Genomic DNA, 27,745 nt, shown 5'->3' with positions numbered 1-27,745 from the left:
GGTAAGCGTATGCTAAGTTAAATTTTATTTTGTTTCAAAAGCAAGTTCATTTTCAACATTTTTGATTTTTGAAGCTATCTGATTGACTTTTTTTTTACAATAAATGTTACTGTTTGATTTTTTTGTTCAGTTACATACAGTTAAAAAATGCCAATGACATTTTATTCTTATGCATACATGTAGCACTTCAACTGTCTTTGACTGATTTTAGAAATAATTTCCATTGCATGTTTAGGTATGATTTCACTGCAACAAATGCATACTACAGTATTATTTTTTTTTTCTTGTTAATGTTTTTTTTACATTGACTGATATATGTTTTTAGACCATCATATGTATCTAAAGTATTGTTAGCTGTTTTCTTGTTTACTGCTGGTATATAAAGTAATAATTATTTGATTCTTTTATGTTAACGGTGCATATTTTATAGTAAGACCCCGATCCTATAAAAAGCGCCCGGGAGCACCAGAGATCACCCGGAAAAAGAAAAAGCGACCGGAGAAAGAAAAAGCGCCCGGGAGAAATAAAATAATAATATTTTAAAACAATAAATGTTTTCCTGAATAAAAAAAAAGTAAATCATTGCTTGTTTTGTCTAAAGTGTGTATACATACTGTGACGTAATCAATTACATCTAAGATTTGATGGTCAGTTCTTTATAATCAGTTTAATGATCTTTCATCATGTTTAATGTGACACTTTAGAGTAGTAGCTTTAAGTAGCATGTTTTTTTATAGAGCTGGGATTTAGTAACGTTTTGTATTGGAAGTGATAATTGTGAGCCATCAAATATATTATATATATACATGTACTTTTATAAGATTAAACATGTGAACATTAAAGAGACTTAGTTCAATTACAACAGTGACTTTATGGTGGCATATACATGTATATACAATAGCTAGTTCCCGACATTAACGGGCACACAAGAAAGCCCCGTTATAATACTATAGATACTGGTGTTGCACTTTTACATTTTAGATTTAAAAATTGTATATATTAAGTAAGCAATGTAAGCTCGTGCAATATAAAATTCTACACGGGACAATATGCATGCAATAACCCTATAATACTATACTATAGTATGTGTGTAATTTTTCACGTCTGGTTGATATTTTTTTTACCGATTTGGCTCGACGTAATACACAGTAAAGATCAATCAAGATCTAACAGCGTTAATGACATGAGATAACCAATTTCGAGTCTTACATAGATACACTGAGTCCTGCCATTTTTTGTGGGGAATTTTCATGGGTTTCTTATTGTTGGGGTATGTTTTTTGCTGTAAATTCTCTATATTGATGAGGATTTTGAAATGCGACTTTTTATCGAATTGCTGCAATCAAAATGAAATTCTTTTTCTGGGCCTAAGTTTTTAAAGTACTTATTTTGAAATAATATTCTGTTTCTATAACCCAATTTCATTACAAGTTTATCTAAAATCATGCATGACGTCTATAGTAAGTCCTGATAAGAAACCTAAATGACAACACTGGAGAGATTTGTAGAACGTAGGTGTATACGCTGACATTCTCTCAATACTTTAACTATGGTAAGTTTTGAAAATATTGTCCAAGAAAACTTAGCGCATTTTTTAAATTTACTTTTCATTAATTGTGTACACATATTTTGAAATTTATGTTAAACCTATCCATTTTTATGTTAACCTATTCTTGTAGTAATATTTCTAAAGCTGTTCCTTTTATTTATAATGCGATTGTATTCATGTCTCGACCGATTTTTAGATTCATAAAGGGAGAGAATACGTCAACAGACTAAAGTTGAGTAAACAGACAATTACCAAATAAGACAACAAAGAAAAAGAAAAACTATAATTGAACAATACTAACCCCTTCAAAGGGTTAGTAATTCTTGGTTAATCTTGGCATAATCTGTGTTACACATGTATTAATCCCCAAATGATTCAAATATTGGCTTTTTGCAATAAGGCATTGGTAACTGTTTCTTGGCTTACAAATTATCACCAAATAAAAATAGAGTTTAAGAAACTTGGGGTTTGTTTCAAGTAAAACACTGGGTTTCAAGTAAAACACTTGGTTTCAAACACAATTAACAATCTACGCAGCATGCACTTCACAATGCGACCTTTATGTTGAAAACAGTCAAACAAAAAAACCGTCACATGCCACTAGCAGTTTAGATTCAGAGCCCTGTATCTTAGTGGACCCCCTTGCATAATTTCCCGATTATATCGTTTTAATTTTTTTGTCGACATGACGATCATAGACAGAAATACTTGCTGCATGCTTGAGGTAAAGCAAGGAACAACAGTCTCTCGATAAGTAGACTCACTTTATTATTATATTGATGTTTTGGGAGGCGACTTTCCTGATATGGAACTTGCGCCCTAGTAGACTCACTCTAAAGTAATGCATTTTTATAAATAAAAAAAAATGACAACTAGTAACTGAAAGGTTAATGCAGTTCACTATGTGAGTGTCTTTCCACTGTCTGGTACCAAACATTGGCGGATCCAAGGGAGGGGGTCCGGGGGTTTGAACCCCCCTTTTTTTGGCCGATCAATGCATTTGAATTGGAGCATATAGCTGGACTCCACCCTTTTCTTTGGGTTGGGAATCCCCCTTTTAAAATAGCTGGATCCGCCCCTACCAAACATATTTTCTTTTGCAGAAATACATATCCGTTAGAGTTATACTCTGCATTAGTGTTCTAACATTTAGCACAGCTGTAAGGAAAAGTTTCTTCCACAAACGTTTTCTACTTGCACACGACCAAAATAACGGTAAGATTTGAATTAACTCATTATAATATACTATAGTACCTCAAATAAAGAACATATATATTGATAGACATATAAATATACTGATCCCAGATCAAATGAATGACTAAATACGCCGAAACAAAGGCAAATTAAAAAAAAATTCGAAAGGGAATTAAAATGTTGCTCGTCGAAGGAAAATACTTTGTTTTCGAGTATCGACAGCATTTAATAGAAAAAGCATTGTAAATATTCCTCTAGTAATGACAGTTACTAATTTGACCAATCCGCTAGACTGGCTGTGCTCAAAATGCTTTACTGCATCTCTTAGACTAAGATAAAACACGACATTTTGAGAAAAGTGCATAAAATTCGTAACATCATCACTTGGACATTTTAAGAAAATTTTAAAACATACAAAAGATTTTTTTGATAATTGCATTTTTTTTAACTTTAGCTGGTAATTGTGATGCGGATATTTTAAAAACTCATTATAATGACGTCACCATCCGATCATCAAGTGAACTTTACCATGGTGATTCAGTACATGATTTTAGCATATCAAGGGGATTAATTGACTCTAAAGAGTACACAGGCAGTGATGGAGTGACACATATGGGATCGTGGTCTGCTAACTTTAACAATTTTCGTCAATTTATAGAGGTATTGTGATAAATAAATAAGTTCATTTATGTGATACAAGTTTCAGACACAAAAAATAATTGCGGTGATTGGACACAAAAAAACAAACCTCACCTTGACTCTCTGCAATTTCCACCGAATATGCTTTAATTTGCGTACAGTTTATGTTTACACGGTGCGTGAGTAAGAACTTATTTTTATCAAACAAGACGTTTATATAACGAAAAAAAGATATCAGGCAGACTATCAAAATCAGTAAGTAATTATAGAAAAAAGAAAAACCATTGAAATATGAATATGATTTTTTGTTATTGAGTAAAGTCTGCAAATTGGTATTTTATCGTGTGTTTTTCTATGTTGTGATGTTATGCTATTGTTTCAGAACAAGAGAGAAGGTTTGGTACCATTAAAACGTTTAATCCCGCTGTAAATGTTTGTATCTGTCCTAAGTCATGAATCTGATGTACAGTAGTTGTCGTCTGTTTATGTAACTTATACGTGTTTCTCGTTTCTCGTTTTTTATATAAATTAGACCGTTGGTTTCCCCGTTTGAATGGTTTTACACTAGTAATTTTTGGCCCTCTATAGCTTTTTGATCGGTGTGATCCAAGACCCCGTGTTGAAGGCCGTACATTGACCTATAATGGTTTACTTGTATAAATTGTTATTTGGATGGAGAGTTATCTCATTGGCAATCACACCACATCTTCCTATATCTATGGTTTTTAATTCCATGTGCGACAATTTCTGTTTGTGAAAGCAAGATTGATTTTATTATTATACATCATTACATTGACCTTACATTTTCGGAATTCATATGGTTACTTACTGCGCACCACATGTTGCACACGTCTATATTTCGGAATCCATATGGGTACTAACTGCGCACCACATGTTGCAAACTTCTACATTTCGGAATGTATATGTGTACTAACTGCGCACCACATGTTGCACACTTCTACATTTCGGAATTCATATGGGTACTAACTGCGCACCACACGTTGCACACTTATACATTTTCTGAATTCATATGGGTACTAATTGCGCAACACAAGTTGCACGCTTATTAATTTTAGCTTCGAAAAATACGTAATACATTTCATTGTTTTTCTTTTAGATACAGATGAAGAAAACTTTCAACCTAACAGGCATAGTAACTCAAGGTAGATATGGTTGTTGTCAGGAATGGGTTGAGTCTTATCGTATACTGTATAGCGATGATTGCAACAGCTGGCGGGCACTAGATAGTAAAAGCGGCGCTGTAGGTAGATTTTTAATACATATAGATTTTTTCATCTTACGTCTAACATCCAACACGATTTCACATACGATTGGAAGACATTGATAACTCTCTATGTTGGTTACAATCGTCATCCATCGACTTATGATTCTCCCTAAAGCTAAAAATCAATTCATTGATCATTCTTACAGCCAATCATCTATGTGTACTTCATCACATTAATTCGTATATCTTCGTCGACTTATCAGCATTTCATATCATCCTCTATTTATTCCAATGTTTTGTTTTTTCTTATGATATAAATATTCTAGAAAAAAGTATACGTAAAATTACAAAAATACTGAACTCAGAGGAAAATTCAAAACGGAAAGTCCCTAATCAAATTGCAAAATCAAAAGCACAATACATCAAACGAATGAAAAACAACTGTCATATTCCTGACTCGGTACAGACATTTACTTACGTATAAAATGGTGGATTGAACCTGGTTTTATAGCGCTAAACCTCTCACTTGTATGAGTGTAATTTCACATGCGAGTTGTTCTAATATGTGTAGGGGAATGTATACAAAGTGTTAAAGGATTCTTCGTCCGTCTATCAATCCAACATTCGATATGTCTATCTAGCTTTCCAGCTATCCATTGGTATTCATCCAAATTGATTTTATAAGGACCTAAAAAAAGGTCGGAAGATATCAGAGGGGCATTCAAATTCTTAGTAGACATGACATACCACATAAAACCAAAGACCTTTAAATCAAATGCATTATTAATCTATGCATGAGAGACAGCACCACAAATAAGTTGAAATAACCAAAAGTCATCTAGAAGTCAACATGCAACCATCAGAGATAAACGTGTAAGCTGTAAGTCGGGATATTATTATTTCTATATTGCGTGAAAACTAGATATCAGTCCAATGAACTCTATAAGTAGATGTTACAACCAAAATTACCCTGCAGACGGACTTACTGCCTTATATAGTGATATGACTGTTATTAAGACAACACTCCATTCATGTCACAGCTGTAAAAATAAACCATTATCTGTTAAAGCATAGCCTTCATCACGGAGCCTTGACTAACACCATTGTTTATTTACTTGTATTTGATATGTTTGTACTTACTTACTACTTTACTTACGTATCTGCTTTCTAAGACAAACACTAGTCTTTTCATATGTCAGGAAAATATCTCTACTCAGTGAATCTTAGAATGGTATACAATCAATTTTGACTTTTTTTTCAATAGCTCTTTACAGGCAACTCTGACGAAAACACAAAAGTAACCAATACGTTTGATGAACCTTTTGTTGTAAAATGTCTGCGTATAAATCCAATCAAATTCCATAACCATATATCAATGAGATTCGGGTTGATTGGACACCCCGTGCAGCCAGATGGTTCCTGCAGTCCGCAGTCGTCTGCTTCATCGTCTTCGCCGATTAAAGTAACACAACCATCTACAACAACTTCACAACCACGAAAAATAACAACATTACAGACAATGCAAGGTAAGACAATAGTATCTAGGAAATTGTTGTGATTTCGATCATTTTGTCATGGTAATTATCAATTTTGTTGCAAGCATCATCACATCTAATTTTCAAGAAAAATCACATCCGGGGACTTATTGTGGTTGAGCATTTTAACTATTTTGATCTGAGCGTCACTGATGAGTCTTATGTAGACGAAACGCGCGTCTGGCGTATAAAATTATAATCCTGGTACTTTTGATAACTAATTATTATCAAATTTTTAATTATGTTTCAAGCATCGTGAATCTGTTTTTCAAATTGTGTATGTACTCTCAAATAACACCGATTCTAAAAGAGGGATTTCAATTATCATCTATTAAATATTACCTTTATAAAATTAAGAATATGCGGCATGACTGCCCATCAGACGTCATTCCGTCAGAGACCAAAGTACGTACAATTTGACAACTATAGGTCACCATACCAGTGAAGGGTTCATAAACTTTGATAAAAGGCGCAAAAGACAACAAATACAAATAATTTTCTTGACTAGCTACAATGCCTATATCAGGAGAGAATAATAGAGTAATTATGACGAAAAAACGAAACATAAAATGAAGTGGAACAGCTCTCAAGTCAGTTATTTAGTAGAAAATCTCTTTGTTTGGACAGTTGTTTTCATATTTATGAATGATATAAATAAACTCATCATAGATCCCAGGACTAAATTTTGTATATACGCCAGACGCGCGTTCCGTCTACAAAGGACTCATCAGTGACGCTCAAATCCAGAAAAGTTAAGGCCAAAAAAGTACGAAGTTGAAGAGCATTGAGGACCAAAATTCCTAAAAGATGTACATGTCATCATTGCTTAAAAGCCAAATTTGTTTTCATCAGAAAGTTCACTAGAACTCTCTTTTGTTAATATCAAAGCTACAATAACTTGCCCATTTTCTTTACTTTGTAGGCACTGGTAAATGTCAGAGCTCTCCATGCATTAACAATGGTATATGTAGAAATACACAGACCAGTTACCAGTGTTTCTGTCCAAGCTCAGATAACGGTAGAATCATATATTCAGGAAAACAATGTCAGATTGTACTGGACACATCGAAAATAGGAAAAGGTAAATGTACAAAAAATCATCAGAGAGACCAGGTTTATAATTTAGTACACCAAACCTGCATTTCGCTCATTTAAGACACAGAAGTGATGATCAAAGCAACCCAGTCAGTAAGCCAAATAAAAAACAAAAGGTTTGAAAATTGAAACCAAAATTCCGAATTATCTGCCTAAGACAGATATGTCAAACCCTACCCAATGGAAAGAACAACCTTAGTGTTTCGAATAATTGAACATTTTGTGTGCAATAAATTTAATTAGAGAAAATGTACATATAAATGATATTTGTATGTCAGCACCAAAGTGATGACTACTTGTCTGTTGACACCTGTTAAAAAAGGTAAAATCACAAAAATACTGAACTCCGTGGACAATTCAAAACGGAAAGTACCTATAATCAAATGGCAAAATACAGACATTTTTGTTAGGGAGAATGGTAAATTAAAACTGGGTTTATAGCGCTTTACCCTTTCGCTTGTATGGTAGTTACCGCAAATTCCTTTATATTGACAAAGATGTGTGAAACGTCCAGCAGCAATGACATAGTGTTTCTGTCCCCATTTTATTATAGTTCATTATAAACACAATATATTGTGAATTATATATTTTAAGAATGAGCATTTTGTTTCAGATTCAACAACATTGCCAACTACAATGATCACGGGATGGGTTCATATACCTGGATGATAAATCTTAGAGGATAATTGATTGTTGCTATATATCTTTTTCATTTATTGTTTTGTTTATAAATATGGCTGTTGGTTTTCACTTTTTAATTGCGGGTAAGCTCATTGTTAAAGACTTTATGCTGACCAGACTATAGTTGGATACTTCGACGAACTTTGGTCTCTGGTGAAGGATTGTCTCATTAGCACTCATAACATAATTTGGTATTTTTTTATAATAACGTTTGAACCACGTAGTTTTAAAGAGGGACGAAAGATACCAGAGGGACAGTCAAACTCATAAATCGAAAATAAACTGACAACATCATGGCTAAAAGGACAAACAGACAAACAATAGTACACATGACACAACATAGAAAACTAAAGAATAAACAACACGAACCCCGTCAAAAACTAGCGACGTTATATTTCTAACCATCTTAACTAAACCTTTTTATTGTTTTACGTGTTATGGTACTTTTCTATCCCAAATTTATGTATTTGGTTTTGATGCTATATTTGTTATTCTCATCGGATTTTGTCTAATGCTTAGTTCGTTTCTGTGTGTGTTGCAAAACTCTGATTCCTTTCACGAATTTGGCTATACTTTTTGGACCATTTTGATTATAGCTCTTCATCTTTTATATATGCTCTGGATTTCAAATATTTTGGCCACGAGCATCACTGAAGAGACATGTATTGTCGAAATGCGCATCTGGTGCAACAAAATTGGTACCGTTGATTTTATTACTACCACTGGGTCGATGCCTCTGCTGGTGGACTATTAGTCCCCGAGGGTATCACCAGCCCAGTAGCCAGTACTTCGGTACTGGCATGAAAATACGGATTTTTTTGTGTTATTAAAATTTGCTGTTACAAAATATTATAAATTATTATAAATTAAGGAATGTATCTCCCTCGTGCAAAGCTCTGATTCCTTTCACGAATTTGGCTATACTTTTTGGACCATTTGGATTATAGCTCTTCATCTTTTATATATGCTTTGGATTTCAAATATTTTGGCCACGAGCATCACTGAAGAGACATGTATTGTCGAAATGCGCATCTGGTGCAACAAAATGGGTACCGTTGATTTTATTAATGTTGTGTCGTTGTTCTCCTCTTATATTTAATGCGTTTCCCTCCCTTTAGTTTGTTACCCCAATTTTGTTTTTTTGTCCATAGATTTACGAGTTTTGAACAGCGGTATACTACTGTTGTCTTTATTTACTGGACGAAATACACTTTACTCTCAACCTCTCTGCATTTTAGCTAACCTTTCTATTTTCCAGCTTCATATCTGTATAAATTTAATGTCGAGAGAAAACTTTATAAATAAGGGGTTACAATAATGAGTATGGCGTTTGGGATGTAAAGATATAATATTTAGTCGTTTGTTGTAGACTCCATGATGACCTGTTGGTGACCTTCTGCTGTTGTTTTTATCTATGGTCGGGGTTTTGTCTCTTTGACATATTCCCCATTTCTATTCTCAATTTTATTTAGCATAGTTTCCATACTGTTACAGATGTCATTGCATGAATGTGATTTCTAATACCGCATGTATCATCCATTTCTATATCCTTTACTATAAAATAAAATTGCTAAAAGACCCTTCCAAAATTATTAAAACCTTTCCGTCTATGGCATATTCACTTGTCTAGAATACTAACGTTTTATTATTATAATCCATTCTAGAGGATTCCTTGTCATATTTGCTTTTCCTGCAAATCCTTGAAGATTGTTAAAGGACGCATGCAATAAATAAAGTCTTATTAGATTTTTTTAACATCACTAGGTTTTAGAAAGAGAACTCGACTTTTAAATATTTTGGCTTTAAGCATCACTAAGGAGACATAACTTTTCGCAATGCACATCAGGTGCAGACAATTTGATACCGTTTATGTTAAGCTAGGATTCAGAGCTGTCGGTCATATCTTTCTGGCATTTATATTTCCTCTTGATAAAATTTGAATAGCTCAAACAGCAGTTTTACAATAATCAGAGATAGCCGTATGATATGGATGCAAGGAAACAAATTCGACACTAAAGATTGAAACAAACACAAACATAGGAGATTATTATATATTTATGCAAAACGTTCCCTGTGTGCTACTTAATACAACTCCTCTTTCCCACGCGTAGCTGATGTTGTTTTATTTCTATTTACATGTATGCAATGAACAATTTTATGATTGGACAATAAATCGTCCTGGTAATGGACGATTGTTCAGTTATGAGTATTTTTTGTCGTTTCTGTTGTCAGGCAGGATTCCTCTAAAAAGACAGAAATAGTTACATTAACACATTATATAAAAATCAAAAGACAGTACTGGTTGGAGGTCATGTCTGTGTAAGATAATAACTGCCGATACTATTTCGTTCACGAATGTTTGTGTCATTTTCCTTACAAATACAAAATATTCAACACGGGTTTTAACTTATTTAAATGGATGGTTCGGACACATTTCTACTGTGAAGACAGTATGCTGTGTGTGTTATGCGTTGGTTTTCCCGTTTGAATGGTTTTACACTAATAATTTTGGGGCCCTTTATAGCTTGTTGTTCGGTGTGAGCCAAGGCTCCGTGTTGAAGGCCGTACTTTAACTTATAATGGTTTACTTTTTAAATAGTTATTTGGATGGAGAGTTGTCTCATTGGCACTCACACCACATCTTCCTATATCTATTGTAATTTATTTTTGCTGTTACACTGAGGTATACTCATATTTTATGCTATGCATCGTGCACAACTTACTAACTTGGCTATTGTCTTTACCTATTTTGCTTCTGATAATTTGTTTTATAATTTTCAGTTTTGTTGATCCGTCCAATTTTGCTCTGTGATTAAGAAATATATATACACTCGTATTAATTGTTATTGTTTCGATATGTTATTTGATACTGTGCTTCGTATATGTAAGCTATACCATATCTTGACTGTCCCTTTGGTATCTTTCGTCCCTCTTTTCTTGTACACGGGTGCCACATGGGGAGCAGGATCTGCTACCCTTCCGGAGCACCAGAGTTCACCTCTACTTTGTTGTGGGATTAATGTTGCTTAGTTTTTAGTTTTCTATGATGTGTATTCGGTACTATTACTAGTATTTGTCTGTTTGCCTTTTTATTTTTAGCCATGGCGTTGTCATTTTATTTTCGATCAATGAGTTGGACTGTCCCTCTGGTATCTTTCCTCTCTCTTTTGCATCTAATTAAATAGCTTTATCATGGTTTATTCTAGAACATTGATATATAGTACTTACTTCAACTGGTATCGGGCTTTAAACGCAAACTTCTTGGTTTCCATACGTCGCTCTAGAGATAAAAATATTACACTTTATTTGAAAATCCTACAAGTGCCTTTATTTTAACCAGATAAACATCTTTGAAATGACATTAATAAAAACTCGGACTGTTTTGAATAAGGGGTCGATGTGGGGTTTTACTTTGACGAAATGATCCCTCATTTACTATTTTCAAAATAATATCTAACTCAAATTTTGTTTTTTTTGAATATGCAGTTTTTAAATGTTTCTAGCCCGAAGCAAAAATATGTACTAGTTCAGAGATAATTGACGTCATACTAAACTGTGAAATTTATATTAGAAAATAAAATGAAAACCATACCAAACTAACAAAGACCAGAGGCTCCCGACTTGGGACATGCATAGAAAGTTATACTTGCATAAAGAAAGCTTGGATTGTCATGATCGTTGGGACCCTTCATCGACATATAATGTAGTACTTACATAAAGAAAGCTTGGATTGTCATGATCGTTTGGACCCTTCATTGACATATAATGTAATACTTACATAAAGAAAGCTTGGATTGTCATGATCGTTTGGACCCTTCATTGACAGTTCAGATGGATTAACAATGTTGTCAGGAGAAATTTCTATATCCTGTAAATAAATACAATACATCGTTTGAATTGTGCCTTCATTCTTTATAATCATTTGATAGTGTACCATTATTTGGGTAGACATTTCCCCCTGTTGTTCAGCAGGGTAAGTTGTTTTTTCTCACAATACATAATGATTCTTCGTAAAACATATTTGTTCGCAAACACAAAAAAAGTGTATGATGGAATTATTGTTTTGTATTACTGGTTCTTCATTTCTATTCATACTTTTATAAGACTGGAGCATTTTTCCCACAAATCCATTTTCTATATCAGGAAGTTTTGTGCAAATAAGAGTGCATGGGTCTATGCAAGATTATGCCGTTCAATCCAATGAATTTTGAAATTTTGGAAATTTGAATTGTGAGTACTTATTTTTTTACCGCCCCCAGGTTTTGGTGGAGTCCGTGTTGCTTAGTCTTTAGTTTTCTATATTGGGTATTTTGTACTATTATTTGTCTGTTTGTCTTAATTTTTGTATCCATGGCGTTGTCAGTTTATTTTTTATCTATAAGTTGGACTCTCCCTCTAATATTTTCCGCACCTCCATTTTACCTGCATTTATACCTTTCTATATTTAAGTAGCAGTCTGGCTAAGAATCATGCAAAATGATGAAACAGTGATACACACTGTATCACAGAAATCCACAATACTTTTTGTGTTGAAAGATATTGTGAAGTAAGAGCTACATTTGTAATATTAAAACATTGAACACAGTATATTTTTCTTGGTGCTTTATTGAATATTGGACAAATAGGAACTTTCCCCACTTATTGCAGTATAAGAATTTCACTATTTTCTCCTAAGACCGGATGTTTTAAGGAAAATGTTTATGTGCAACCTAAAGAGAATAATTTTCTTTAAAAAATATCAAAAAATAAAATATGTAGCCTAGTCCTGATTTTGAGTACATTTGATATCTTTTTTATTCAAAATGGTCTAAGGGAGATAACTCCTTTCAAGAAACATTACTTTCTCTTACATAACAACAGTTGCCATGTGATTGAAAAACATCCAAAGTCGTTATTTTGATAGAATTAAACATAGCTGTACCATTTTCTATCTTTTTATGAAAATACAGAGTGGTTCCTATTTAGTTAAAAGGAATAAATAGTATAAAGACTATATTTTCTTAATTCACCCCTGAACTGCAATGTTTACAATTACTCATTTCCTGTTTGCAAAGCAGGTGGCAGTTAGGTCCGCTGCTGTATGCCCTGAGGTAATCGGTGCCCTGAGGTAATCGTGGTAATGCGCCATTGATTAAATACGCACGAAAATATAGTTCTTATTTAGATAGATCTTAATACCAAATTTTAATGTAACCAAATACCAAAGATGTCAACAAACTTCCCAAATGATTTTATTATTTGTATTCACCGATCATTCATTTCGTATGTACGTGTAGGGTGGGGATGGCTGGTAAAATTATAAACTTTTTTTTTTTCATAAAAGTTCAATTAATAATCTGAAGTATTCATTCATTACAGGGTTACCTGAGGTAACCCCAATTATAACAACAAATTCAACCATTAAACTCAAGTCCACTGAGGTAACTTTACATATACATCACATAAACAATACAAATCAATGAAGTCCTACATTTCAAATTAAAAAATTGTGGAATTACAATATGAATGTATACACTAGCAAAGTATCAACTAAGAATTCTTTCATAGCAGGGTTACCTGAGGTAACCAAAACAATAACAGCAAATACAACCTATTTAACTCAAGTTAATTCACATCACCTTTACATATACATCACATAGAAAATATAACTTCAAAGAATTCCTACATTAAAAATTAAGAGGTTGGTTTATTACACCATAAGTATAAAGTACCAAAGTATCTACTAAATATTCTGTCATGCACGGTTACCTCAGGTAACTCATAAAATAGAAACAAGTATTATCCATTCATATCAAGTTAACTTAAGTCGCCTTTCCAATATATCACATAAACAATACCCATCTATGCAGTCCTACATTTAAAATAAAGAAATTGTTTACACTAGCAAACTATCTAAAAAGCATTTTTCATAACATGGGTACCTGAGGTAACCCCAGACATAATTACAAATATAACCCACATAACTGAAGTTAACTGAGGTCACCTTTATATATATACATCACATAAACAATACAACTTTCATGAAGTCCTACATTTAAAATAAAGAAGTTTGTGTATTACAATAAATGTAAACACTAGCAAAGTGTCTACGAAGGATTTATTCATTACAGGGTTACCTCAGGTAACCATAACAATAACAACAAAGCTAACCCATCTAACTCAAGTTCACTGAGGTCACCTTTCAATATATATACATCACATAAACAATACAAATCTATGAAGTCCTACATTTGAAATTAAAAAAATTGTAGAGTTACAATACAAAGGTATACCCTAGCAAAGTATCTACTACGCATTATTTCATAGCAGGGTTACCTGAGGTAACCAATACAATAACAACAATAAAACCTATTTAACTCAAGTTAATTCAAATCACCTTTACATATACATCACATAAACAATATAACTTCAATGAATTCCTACATTTAAAAAGAAGAAGTTGGTTTATTACACCATAAATGGATATACTAGTAAAGTATCTACTAAATATTCTGTCATGACAGGGTTACCTCAGGTAACCCATGAAATAGAAACAAGTATTATCCATTCACATCAAGTTAACTTAAGTCGCCTTTCAGAAATATCACATAAACAATACACATCTATGAAGTCGTACATTTAAAATAAAGAAATTGTCCGATAACAACATAAATGTTAACACTAGCAAACTATCTCAAAAGCATTCTTCATAACATGGGTACCTGAGGTAACCCCAGACATAATTACAAATATAACCCACATAACTGAAGTTAACTGAGGTCACCTTTACATGTGCACCACATAAACAATACAACTTTCATGAAGTCCTACATTTAAAATAAAGAAGTTTGTTTATTATAATTAATGTAAACACTAGCAAAGTGTCTACGAAGGATTCATTCATTACAGGGTTACCTCAGGTAACCATAACAATAACAACAAAGATATCCCATCTAACTCAAGTTAACTGAGGTCACCTTTATATATATACATCACATAAACAATACAACATTCATGAAGTCCTACATTTAAAATAAAGAAGTTTGTGTATTACAATAAATGTAAACACTAGCAAAGTGTCTACGAAGGATTTATTCATTACAGGGTTACCTCAGGTAACCATAACAATAACAACAAAGCTAACCCATCTAACTCAAGTTCACTGAGGTCACCTTTTAATATATATACATCACATAAACAATACAAATCTATGAAGTCCTACATTTGAAATTAAAAAATTGTAGAGTTACAATACAAAGGTATACCCTAGCAAAGTATCTACTACGCACTATTTCATAGCAGGGTTACCTGAGGTAACCAATACAATAACAACAATAAAACCTATTTAACTCAAGTTAATTCAAATCACCTTTACATATACATCACATAAACAATATAACTTTAATGAATTCCTACATTTAAAAAGAAGAAGTTGGTTTATTACACCATAAATGGATATACTAGCAAAGTATCTACTAAATATTCTGTCATGACAGGGTTACCTCAGGTAACCCATGAAATAGAAACAAGTATTATCCATTCACATCAAGTTAACTTAAGTCGCCTTTCAGAAATATCACATAAACAATACACATCTATGAAGTCGTACATTTAAAATAAAGAAATTGTCCGATTACAACATAAATGTTTACACTAGCAAACTATCTCAAAAGCATTCTTCATAACATGGGTACCTGAGGTAACCCCAGACATAACTACAAATATAACCCACTTAACTGAAGTTAACTGAGGTCACCTTTACATGTGCATCACATAAACAATACAACTTTCATGAAGTCCTACATTTAAAATAAAGAAGTTTGTGTATTACAATTAATGTAAACACTAGCAAAGTGTCTACGAAGGATTCATTCATTACAGGGTTACCTCAGGTAACCATAACAATAACAACAAAGATAACCCATCTAACTCAAGTTCACTGAGGTCACCTTTTGATATATATACATCACATAAACAATACATATTTATGAAGTCCTACATTTCAAATTAAAAAATTGTGGAGTTACAATACAAAGGTATACACTAGCAAAGTATCTACTAAGAATTCTTTCAAAGCAGGGTTACCTGAGGTAACCAATACAATAACAACAATACAACCTATTTAACTCAAGTTAATTCAAATCACCTTTACATATACATCACATAAACAATATAACTTTAATGAATTCCTACATTTAAAAAGAAGAAGTTGGTTTATTACACCATAAATGGATATACTAGCAAAGTATCTACTAAATATTCTGTCATGACAGGGTTACCTCAGGTAACCCATGAAATAGAAACAAGTATTATCCATTCACATCAAGTTAACTTAAGTCGCCTTTCAGAAATATCACATAAACAATACACATCTATGAAGTCCTACATTTAAAATAAAGAAATTGTCCGATTACAACATAACTGTTTACACTAGCAAACTATCTCAAAAACTTTCTTCATAACATGGGTACCTGAGGTAACCCCAGACATAATTACAAATATAACCCACTTAACTGAAGTTAACTGAGGTCACCTTTACATGTGCATCACATAAACAATACAACTTTCATGAAGTCCTTCATTTAAAATAAAGAAGTTTGTTTATTACAATTAATGTAAACACTAGCAAAGTGTCTACGAAGGATTCATTCATTACAGGGTTACCTCAGGTAACCATAACAATAACAACACAGATAACCCATCTAATTTAAGTTCACTGAGGTCACCTTTTGATATATATACATCACATAAACAATACATATTTATGAAGTCCTACATTTCAAATTAAAAAAATTGTGGAATTACAATACAAATGTATACACTAGCAAAGTATCTACTAAGAATTCTTTCATAGCAGGGTTACCTGAGGTAACCAATACAATAACCACACATACAACCTATTTAACTCAAGTTAATTCAGATCACCTTTACATATACATCACATAAACATTATAACTTCAATGAATTTCTACATTAAAAACGAAGAAGTTGGTTTATTACACCATAAATGCATATACTAACAAAGTATCTACTAAGTATACTGTCGCAACAAGTATTATCCATTCATATCAAGTTAACTTAAGTCGCCTTTCCGGTATATCACATAAACAATACACATCTATGAAGTCCTACATTTAAAACAAAGAAATATAAATGTTTACAATAGCAAACTTTCTAAAAAGCATTCTTCATGTCATGGGTACCTGAGGTAATCAAGACATGATTACAAATATAACCCACTTAACTGAAGTTAACTGAGTTCATCTTTACATGTACATCACATAAGCAATACAACATTCATAAAGTCCTACATTTGAAATAAAGAAGTTTGTTTATTACAATTAATGTAAACAATAGCAAAGTATCTACAAAGAATTCATTCATTACAGGGTTACATGAGAGACAGGGTTACCTCAGGTAACCTAATAATAACAACAAATACAACCCTTTTAACTCAAGTTTACTCAGATAACATATATCTATACATCGCATAAACATTACAAATCTATGAAGTCCTACATTTTAAATTAAGAAATTGTGTAATTACAACATCAATGCATATACCAGCAAAGTATCTACGAAGTTAGTCTCGTTACACCAGAGTTATCGTTCTTACTGCGGATAGGATATGGAGCGTCTGGATGATCGAGACTACTACGAAGTATTCTTTCATAACAGGGCTACCTCAGGTAACCCCAAAAAATAACAGTAAATATAATCAATTCAAATAAAGTTAACTTAAGTTGCCTTTCCTAAATATCATATTAACAATACACATCTATGAAGTTAAAATTTATAAAAAAAGTAAATCGTTTATTACAACTTAAATGTATATTCTGGAAAACTATCTACAAAGTATTCGAACATGACAGGATAACCTCGGGTAACCATAACAATAACATCAAATAAAAAATACACATCTATGAAGTCCTACATTTTTAAATTAAGAAATTGTGTGATCAAAATACAAATGTATACACTAGCATAGTATCTACTTATATTTTTTTCATAACAGGGTTACCTGAGGTAACCCAAGCAATAACAGCAATTACAACCAATTTAACTCAAGTTAATTCAGATCATCTTTACATTTACATCACATAATCAATATAATTTCAATGAATTCCTACATTGAAAATGAAGAAGTTGGTTTATTACACCATAAATACATATACTAACAAAGTATCTACTAAGTATTCTGTCATGACAGGGTTACCTCAGGTAACCCATAAAATAGCTACAAGTATAATCCATTCAAATCGAGTTAAGACAGATTGCATTTTCTTAATATCGCGTAAGCAATTTACATCTGTGAAGTCCTACATGTAAAATAAAGAAATTGTTTGATTACAACATAAATGTTTACACTAGCAAACTATCTAATAGGCATTCTTTCATAACAGGGGTACCTGAGGTAACCCCAAATATAATTGCAAATGTAACCCACTTAACTGAAGTTATTTGAGATCACCTTTACATATATATCCCATAAACAATATAACTTCAATGAAGTCCTACATTCAAAATGAATAAGTTGGTTTATTACAATTAATGTAAAGACTAGCAAAGTATCTACGAAGTATTCATTCATGACAGGACTACCTCAGGTAACCCCAATTATAACACCAAATACAACCCATTTAACTCAAGCGAACTCATGTAACATTTACATATAATCGCATAAACAATACAATTCTATGAAGTCTTACATTTTAAATTAAGAAACTGTGTAATTACAGCATAAATGCATATACCAGCAAAGTATCTACGAAGTATTCTTTCATAACAGGATTACCTCAGGTAACCCCAAAAATAACAACAAATATAATAGATTCAAATCAAATTAACATATTTAGGTTGCAGTCTTGTTATTGACTGCTCCATAGGCTTACATGCAAAACAGCTGATCTTAGAAAAAAAATTCATGTTCATATCATGTATGTACCAAATTAAAAAGGGGGTCTTGCCACGAAGAATAAAACGTTACTCAATCGTGAAGTCAACTCATTTTTTTTTCTTTTTGTTTGCTATTTTTACTAGACCTCACCACTTCAAGTAAACATGATATTGTTCCACTTTCCTGGAATGATATCCCCAAAAGATGCAAGATTTTTAAAAAAGTCTATATTTATGTTTCCAATCACCATAAACCTATAAACAAACAAAAAAAAATGAGTTCAGAAAAAAATTCAGTCTACTAAATTATCTGTAAATCTCATTCTTGTCTATCTTTATGAATAACCTGACCATGCACAGTTGTACAGTGGTTCCCTAAGGTAACCTGACCATGCACAATTGTACAGTGGTTCCCTAAGGTAACCTGACAATGCACATTAGTACAATGATTCCCTGAGGAAACCTACCATGCACAGTAGTACAATGGTTCCTGAAGTAATCTGACCAGTCACAGTAGTGCAATTGTTCCCTGAGGTAACCTGACCATGCACAGAAGTACAATGGTTCCCTGAAGTAATCTGACCATATACAGTAGTACAATGGTTCCCTGGGGAAACCTAACCATGCACAGTAGAACAATGGTTCCCTGAGGTAACATGACAATGCACAGTAGTACAATGGTTCCCTGAGGTAACCTGGCCATGCACAGTAGTACAGTGGTTCCCTGAGGTAACCCTTACCATGCACAGTAGTACCATGGTTCCCTGAGATAAACTTACCATGCACAGTAGTACAATGGTTCCCTGAGGTAACCTGGCAATGCACAGAAGTACAATGGTTCCCTGCAGTAACCTGACCATGTACAGTAGTACAATGATTTCCTTGTGAAACCTGACCATGCACAGTAGTATAATGGTCACCTGAGATAACATGACAATGCACAGTAGTACAATGGTTCCCTGAGGTAACCTGACCATGGCAGTAGAAATGTGGTTCCCTGAGGTAACATGACCATGTACAGTAGTACAATGATTCCCTAAGGAAACCTGATAATGCACAGAAGCACAATGGTTCCCTGAGGTAACCTGACCATGCACAGAAGCACAATGGTTCCATGAGGTAACCTGACCATGCACAGTAGTACAATGGTTTCCTGAGATAAACTGACCATGCACAGTAGTACAATGGTTCCCTGAGGTAACATGACCATGTACAGTAGTTCAATGATTCCCTGAAGTAATCTGATGATGCACAGTAGTGCGATGGTTCTCTGAAGTAACCTGACCATGCACGGTAGTGCAATGATTCCCTAATTACTTACCATGCACAGTAGTACAATTGTTCCCTGGAGTAACCTGACCATGCAGAGTAGTACAATGATTCCCTGAGTTACCTACCATGCACAGTAATACAATGGTTCCCTGAAGAAACCTGACCATGCACAGTAGTGCAATGGTTCACTGAAGTAACCTGACCATGCACAGTAGTACAATGATTCCTTGAGGTAAACTCACAATACACAACAGTACAATGATTCCCTGAGGTACCATGACCATGCACAGTAGAACAACGTTTCCCTGACTAGACTTGAACATGCACAATAGTAAAATGGTTCCCTGCACAGCAGTACAATGGTTCCTTGAGGTTACCTGACAATGCCCAGTTGTATAGTGGTTAACTGGTGTAACATGACCATGCACGGTAGAACAATGATTCCCTGAGGTTACCTACCATGCACAGTAGTACACTGGTTCACTTAAGTAACCTGACCAAACACAGTACAATGGTTCCCTGCAGATTAGTATAATGGTTCCCTGGGGTTACTTGACCATGCCCAGTTGTACAGTGGTTCCCTGAGGTAACCTGACCATGCACAGTAGTACAATGGTTTCCTGAGGTAACCTGACCATGCACAGTAGTACAATGGTTCCCTGAGGTAACCTGAACTCGCACAGTAGTTCAATGGTTCCCTGAGGTAACCTTAAAATACACAGAAGCACAATGATTCCCTGAGGGACCATGACCATGCACAGTAGAACAATGATTCCCTGAGGAGACTTGACCATGCACAATAGTACAAAGGTTCCCTGCACAGTAGTACAATGCTTTCCTGAGGTTATCTGACCATGCCCAGTTGTACAGTGGTTCCCTGAGGTAACATGACCATGCACAGTAGTAAAATGGTTCCCTGAGGTAACCTGGCCATGCACAGTAGTACAATGGTTCCCTGAGATAAACTTACCATGCACAGTAGTACAATGCTTTCCTGAGGTTACCTGGTCATGCATAGTTGAACAGTGGTTCCCTGAGTAACCTGACAATGCATAGTTGAACAGTGGTTCCCTGAGTAACCTGACAATGCATAGTATTACAATGGTTTCCTGAGGTAACCTAACCATGCACAGTAGTACAATGGTTCCCTGAGGTTACATGACAATGCACAGCAGTACAATAGTTCCCTGAGGTAGAATAACCATGCACAGTAGAACAATGGTTTCCTGAGGAAACCTGACAATGCAGAGTAGTACAATGATTCCCTGAGGTACCTTACCATGCACAGTAGTAGAATGGTTCCCTGAGGTAACCTGACCATGCACATTAGTAGAGTGGTTCCCTGAGGAGACATGACAATGCACAGTATTACAATGGTTTCCTGAGGTAACTTAAACATGTACAGTAGTACAAGTGTTCCCTGAGGAAACCTGACTCTGCACAGTAGTATAATTGTTCCCTGAGGTAACCTGTTTATGCACAGTAGTACAATGGTTCCCTGAGGTAAACTCACAATACACAACAGTACAATGGTTCCCTGAGGTACCATGACCATGTACAGTAGAACAATGATTCCCTAAGGTAACATAGCCATACACAGAAGTACAATGGTTCCCTGAGGTAACCTGAACATGCACAGTAGTACAATGGTTCCCGGAGGTAACCTGACCATGCACAGTTGTATAGTGGTTCCCTGAGTAACCTGACCATGCACAGTAGTACAATGGTTTCCTGAGGTAACCTGACCATGCACAGTAGTACAATGATTCCCTGAGGTAACTTACCATGCACAGTAGTACAATGGTTCCCTGAGGTAACCTGACCATGCACAGTAGTACAATGGTTCCCTGAGGTAAACTGACCATGCACAGTAGTACAATGGTTCCCTGAAGTAACCTGACCATGTCAATAGTACAATGGTTCCCTGGGGGAAACCTGACCATGCACAGTAGTACAAAGGTTCCCTGAGGTAACATGACAATGCACAGTAGTACAATGGTTCCCTGAGGTAACCTGACCATACACAGTAGTACAGTGGTTCCCTGAGGTAACCTGACCATACACAGTAGTACAGTGGTTCCATGAGGTAACCTGACCATGAACAGTAGTGCAATGGTTCCCTCGGTAACATGACCATGCACAGTAGAACAATGGATCCCTGAGGTAACCAGACCATGCACAGTAGAACAATGGTTCCTAGAAGTAACCCGATCATGCTCAGTAGTACCATGGTTCCCTGAGGTAACCTTACCATGCACAGCAGTACAATGGTTCCCTGAGGTAACCTGGTCATGTATAGTAATTTACATATGACCTGAGGTAACCTTGTCATGTACAGTAATTTACAGATGACCTGAGGTAACCTGGTTATGTACAGTAATTTACAAATGACCTGAGGTAGCCTGTGCGTGAAAAAAAGAACATAGATGTAATCTGGACTGACTAAGCTGGCGAAGGGAGTTATGAACATTCAATTGTGGTAACCTGAGGTTTGTAGAAAATTAGTGTTTTGCGAAGTTTATCTGTGGTAACATAGAGCTGGTACAATGACCATGAAGTTGTGACCTTAGGTAAACTCACCATATTCTAACATACAGAGGTATTCTGAGGTTACATATGTATATACAGTAGTCAAGAAATGACATTAGTTAACATGTGAACTTGGCCATGTATAGAAATGCAGAAGTGCCCTGAGGAAAACTAAAAAAATAGTGTTTTGTAAAGTTTATACAAAGTGGGGTAATACGAGTATGTGCAGTAATACAGAGTAACCTCACCATGTACAGCAATACAGAGGAAATATTAGGTAACCTCACAATGTTCAATCATTCAGAGGTGACCTGAGGTAACCTCACCATTCGAGCAATCATAGATATGATCTGAGATACAGGAAATACACAGTAATTTAGAGATGACCTAAGGTTATCTGACCATGTACAAAAGTCCACTGGAGATGTGAGGTTTTTCCTTGAAAATATCCAACATCTCTCAAATAAGATTGATTAAGACAATTAACATTTTAAAAAAGCAGTTATATACTATATAACCTGTGCTTGTAACTACGTTACTTTCAAAGTAATGTCAAATGAAAAAAAATTAGATTACTGTTCGTACTGCAATGTTTTTTTTTAAATACTGGTGAATAAAATCCTTACAGTGTGTACTGGCTGGTCATCATCGCGTATGATACGATTTTGATACTCATACACAGCTAATGAATATTGTGCATGAATATAGATAAGATCAGCACGTGTAGCCATAGACTGAGAGTTGTAGATTTGTAGTGTAAATATATAGATGCCGATTATAGAATACAAAATTAGATCAGAAACATAGTTATTAAAATTGAGAAAGGAAATGGTGAATATGATGAATATGAGGCACAATCCCTCCCGTTAGGGGTTTAGTATCATACTATCATAAAATATATGAGAAGAACATAACCCGTGTCATGCCAACAACTGTTTTTTAGAAATAGATGTGTTTAGTTCCGATTCAAAGACTCTATCAGTGAATCAATATTAAAGCCAAAATATGCAATCTTTAATGAACTGACAACAGTATCGTAACTATATCCCTTTTTAATAAGTCTATTTAAAGGTTCTGTTAGTTTCTGAGGAGAATACTGACATGTTTGTGCTTTATAAAGAATATTTCCATAAAATTTTGGATGTGAAATACCTGATGTCTGCATGTTGAGTTATATTTACGAATTATTTCCTTATACCGATGATAAAATTTAGTAAATGTTTTGACCAGTTTGTGATATCAAAAACCCTTGTGTAATAATTTTTTAGTAATACATAAATTTCTCCCGCTAAAATCTAATACGTTGTTACATACACGAGAGAATCGTACAAGTTGAGATATATAAACACCATAAGATGATGACAAGGGAACGTCACCATCTACAAATGGATAATTAACAATAGGAAATGAAAAAAAAACATCTCTCTTATCAACAATTTTTGTATTAATCTTCCCGTTTATGGTATAGATATCAAGATCGAGGAAAAGGCAGTGGTCATTGTTATCATTAGCTTTAATTAAAGTAAGTTCTACAGGATAAATTTCTTTAGACTAAGTATACATACGGAAGTCGTTATTATTGAGAGCCAATATATCATCCAAATATCTAAAATTATTGTTAAATTTTTGTATCAAATATTGTTTTGATGGGTCTTTGCTAATTTAAGTCATAAATTGTAACTCGTAACAATGCAAAAACAGGTCCGCAATAATTGGTTCACAGTTAGTCCCCATTGGAATTCCAATAACTTGACGATATACGGAATCTCTAAAGTTATCAAATAAAAATTCAAGCGCATAAATAGTATCAAAGCATGTCCAATTGACATAGTTCTTTTGTTTATTGCTACTAAAAAATGATCGCAAAGAGTTTGAACATATGTACTCGCATTCCGACTTTTTAAATGCCCAGTTAATTAGGTATGTGAAAAAATTTTTAAGAAGAATATGAGGCAAAGTGGTATATAAGGTAGAAAAATCAAAACTTTGAACAGATTTAAAATAACCAATATATGCATGCAATTTATCAAGTACTTCCAACGAGTTTTTCACACTCCAAAAGTAATTAATTCCACTATTTTCAAAGGCCTTATTTGAACAATTTATTATCAGGTTTTTTATTGTACCAAGTGTACTAGTAAGTAAAACAGACAATTTAGTAGTTAAACAATGGACAGTGGCGGGTCCAGGGGTGTTCTGGGTATAGGCACCCTTTTTTTGGAGATCAATGCATTTGAATGGAAACATATAGTTGGAACCCCCTCCTTGTGTTCTGGATTAGGAACCCCCGTTTTTTTAAATGGATGGATCCGCCACTGCCCCTCATGTAGTCGGACAAGATGGACTGATTTTCAATAACCTATCTATTAAATGTATTATTTTCTACTTATGTTACTTTAAAAGAAGTCACCAAAATCAATATATGCGTAATCTGTCCATATGTTAGTGTCATATATTATTAACTATTTTAAAGCCAATCGAGTAAAATACGAATCTAAAAATGTATGCTTTGCTTAAATGATAAAGATTTATGATTATTTATACTTTGATATAATTGATGGAATACTTTTCACATATCGATTGTTTGTACTATTTTTTTGAGAGAAAAAACGTATGTGCCTGCCCCAAGTAAGGAGCCTGTAATTCAGTGGTTGTCTTTTGTTTACTAGTATGTGCTACATATTTGTTTTTGTTCATTTGTTTTATATAATTAAGGCCGTTAGTTTTCTCGTTTGAATTGGATTTCATTGTTATTTCTAAACCTTTTATAGATGACAATGCGATATGGAATTTGCTCATTGTTGAAGGCCGTGCGGTGACCTACAGTTGTTAATTTCTGTGTCCTTTTGTGGACAGTTGTCTCATTGGGATTTATACCACAGCTTCTTTTTTATATGTATCATTATTGAACGCATACATATAGTTATCTAGGTTCTTCTATTTTAATTGTATATATATATGTCGTGTTCAAGTTGCGATTTTGTACAGGTTATAACATGTACAAAAATATTGTACATGTTATAACTTGTATGATGCAAAAATACAAGTTATAACATGTACAAAAGTACCTCGTACATGTTATAACCTGTACAAAATATTGCTTAAAAATGGTTTTAACTTGTATAAAATAAAAAAATAAGGATATGTTTCTATTATCGCAACATATGCTATTGACCTCAATAATATTTTCATAACGTTTTTGTTATTCCTTTATGTTGGTGTGTTTTGTCCTTTTTTGATACCGTTAATGTCCAGGGGTCGGTATTACGAAGCATTCCTAAGACTTGTCATAAGATATATCTTAGGACATGTCTTATGATCCCTTTATGACTATCTATGGACATATCTTTATTTGATGAATTATAATTGTGAGGGTCCACTTTGACGGCAATAGTAAAATACTTTCATTCTAGTTGACACTAAAAGACATAAGAGGATAGCCAGGATAGATGTGTCTAAAAATAAAATTGGAAATGAAAATGGGGTTTGATCTAAAAGAAAACACATCCAAAGGACACAAATACATGCTTTCAAAGTAGAGGATATATATTTAAAACAATCAAAATAGCATTCGCCTGATGCAATAGTCTTATAGTCTATAAAAAAATTGAGTTATAAAGTTATAAGTCATGTTGAAGGCCAAAAAATGTTGAAGAGTAAACCCAAAGATATTAATAATGAAGCGTGGTCCAATGAAAACAATTTCAGCTCTATCTTGCTTTTACAGAGTAAGAAGCATATAAGACATTGTTTTAGTCTTTGTATGCTATAAAACAAGAGGGAGGAGTATTACCCAAAGTTATAAGGCATCGTTCTTAAAGTTTCTGGAAGAATTTAGTTACTTGTATCTAATGTAATTGTCATTGAGGGAATGCAAGCTTTTAGTAAATAGTGTCACACTTATTTAAGCCATGAAGGACTACATAAAGCATGCAATTAAATGAAAATACATTTTGCCAACATAAGTCATGAAACATATATTTCTGAAGATTTGTTATTATTTCCCTCTACATAAAAAGACACGTTCTGGCCTATTTATTGTTGTTCTTTGTGCATTGGTGAATTTAAATGTACATTTTACTTCATTAAGGTTTATCTAAAATTTTGTACAAGTTAAACCCATTTTTAAGCAATATTTTGTACAGGTTATAACATGTATGAGGTACTTTTGTACATGTTATAACTTGTATTTTTGCATTATACAAGTTATAACATGTATAATATTTTTGTACATGTTATAACCTGTACAAAATCGCAACTTGTACACGACATATATATATATATATCTACTACCCCTTTCGAATAAACAAAGAATGGTATACAAAGAAGCTGTAAATAAAATACATTTCAAACAAAGATAAGAAAAATCCAACGAAAGTGGTAATTATTTAACAATTTTGCATTAGTGTTAATGCTAATCTTACAGTGCAAGATGCATGCAGTACACTTAAATTCAAATAATGCCGTGACAGTTTATAGCGAAATTTTTTGTAACAGCTCAGTGGCGGGTCCATGGGTGTTCTGGGGATAGGAACCCTTTTTTTTGGAGATCAATGCATTTGAATGGGAACATATAGTTGGAACCCCCTCCTTGTGTCCTGGATTGGGGACTCCCCCTTTTAAAAAAAAAATGAATGGATCCGCCACTGCCCCTCATGCAGTCGAACAATATGGACTGATTTTAATAACCTATCTATTAAATGTTAACATTTTCTACTTATGTTACTTTAAAAGAAGTAACCAAAATCAATATATGCGTAATCTGTCCATATGTAAGTGTCATATATTACCAAACACAATGATAAGTTTCAACTGCACATTCACGAAACTTTGGCAGCAATCATTTCATTTTCAGAGGGGGGGGGGGGGGGGGGGGGGGGGCGGCTATGGTTTATTTTTTAAAGTTTGTTTCTAATTGTTCTGCCACTATATGTAATGCTGAAATTGAAATGAAAGAAAAAAAATGTTTTCGACCTGTCTCAAAAAAATATTGTCTTTCGCCGAAGGAAAAAAATACATAGCCCCCCCCCCCCCCCCCCCCCCCCCCCGAAAATCAAATGTTTGCTGCCTTGGGCACGTGTGGATAACTTTTATTCTTTAATAGTTAATTGTATATATACATTTATTTACATAAATCTCTATGAAATCAGT

At 33.9% G+C, this 27,745-nt stretch overlaps 2 protein-coding genes across 2 annotated transcripts in view; one reads left to right on the top strand and one right to left on the bottom strand.

The window, feature by feature from the left end:
• The first annotated feature begins 1,446 nt into the window (after positions 1-1,446).
• Positions 1,447-7,982, top strand: LOC134701131 (hemocytin-like). Its single transcript, XM_063562275.1, has 7 exons — positions 1,447-1,552; positions 2,653-2,764; positions 3,198-3,403; positions 4,500-4,643; positions 5,872-6,133; positions 7,065-7,223; positions 7,851-7,982. Exons 1-7 carry the CDS (start codon positions 1,550-1,552, stop codon positions 7,904-7,906), a joined length of 942 nt encoding a protein of 313 aa, XP_063418345.1. The 5' UTR covers positions 1,447-1,549; the 3' UTR covers positions 7,907-7,982.
• Positions 7,983-10,007: 2,025 nt separating this feature from the next.
• Positions 10,008-27,745, bottom strand: part of LOC134701120 (mucin-2-like) — a 42,940-nt gene continuing 25,202 nt past the window's right edge. Inside the window, exons 5-7 of the mRNA XM_063562263.1 lie at positions 11,697-11,786; positions 11,147-11,198; positions 10,008-10,159 (exon numbers count right to left, since the gene is read on the bottom strand). Of these exons, the coding sequence (XP_063418333.1) occupies positions 11,148-11,198; positions 11,697-11,786 (141 nt within the window). The 3' untranslated portion in view covers positions 10,008-10,159; position 11,147. The remainder of the gene's footprint in view (positions 10,160-11,146; positions 11,199-11,696; positions 11,787-27,745) is intronic.

Source organism: Mytilus trossulus, unplaced genomic scaffold, assembly GCF_036588685.1.
Source record: "Mytilus trossulus isolate FHL-02 unplaced genomic scaffold, PNRI_Mtr1.1.1.hap1 h1tg000220l__unscaffolded, whole genome shotgun sequence".
Lineage (NCBI taxonomy): Eukaryota > Metazoa > Mollusca > Bivalvia > Mytilida > Mytilidae > Mytilus > Mytilus trossulus.
The sequence above is the reverse complement of the archived record's forward strand: the minus strand, read 5'-3'. Positions and strand labels throughout refer to the sequence as shown.

Coding starts and splice junctions, on each gene's coding strand:
- LOC134701131 (XM_063562275.1), top strand. Junction 2,765..3,197: donor TGCACACGACCAAAATAACG/GTAAGATTTGAA, acceptor TTTTAACTTTAG/CTGGTAATTGTGATGCGGAT. Junction 7,224..7,850: donor CACATCGAAAATAGGAAAAG/GTAAATGTACAA, acceptor ATTTTGTTTCAG/ATTCAACAACATTGCCAACT.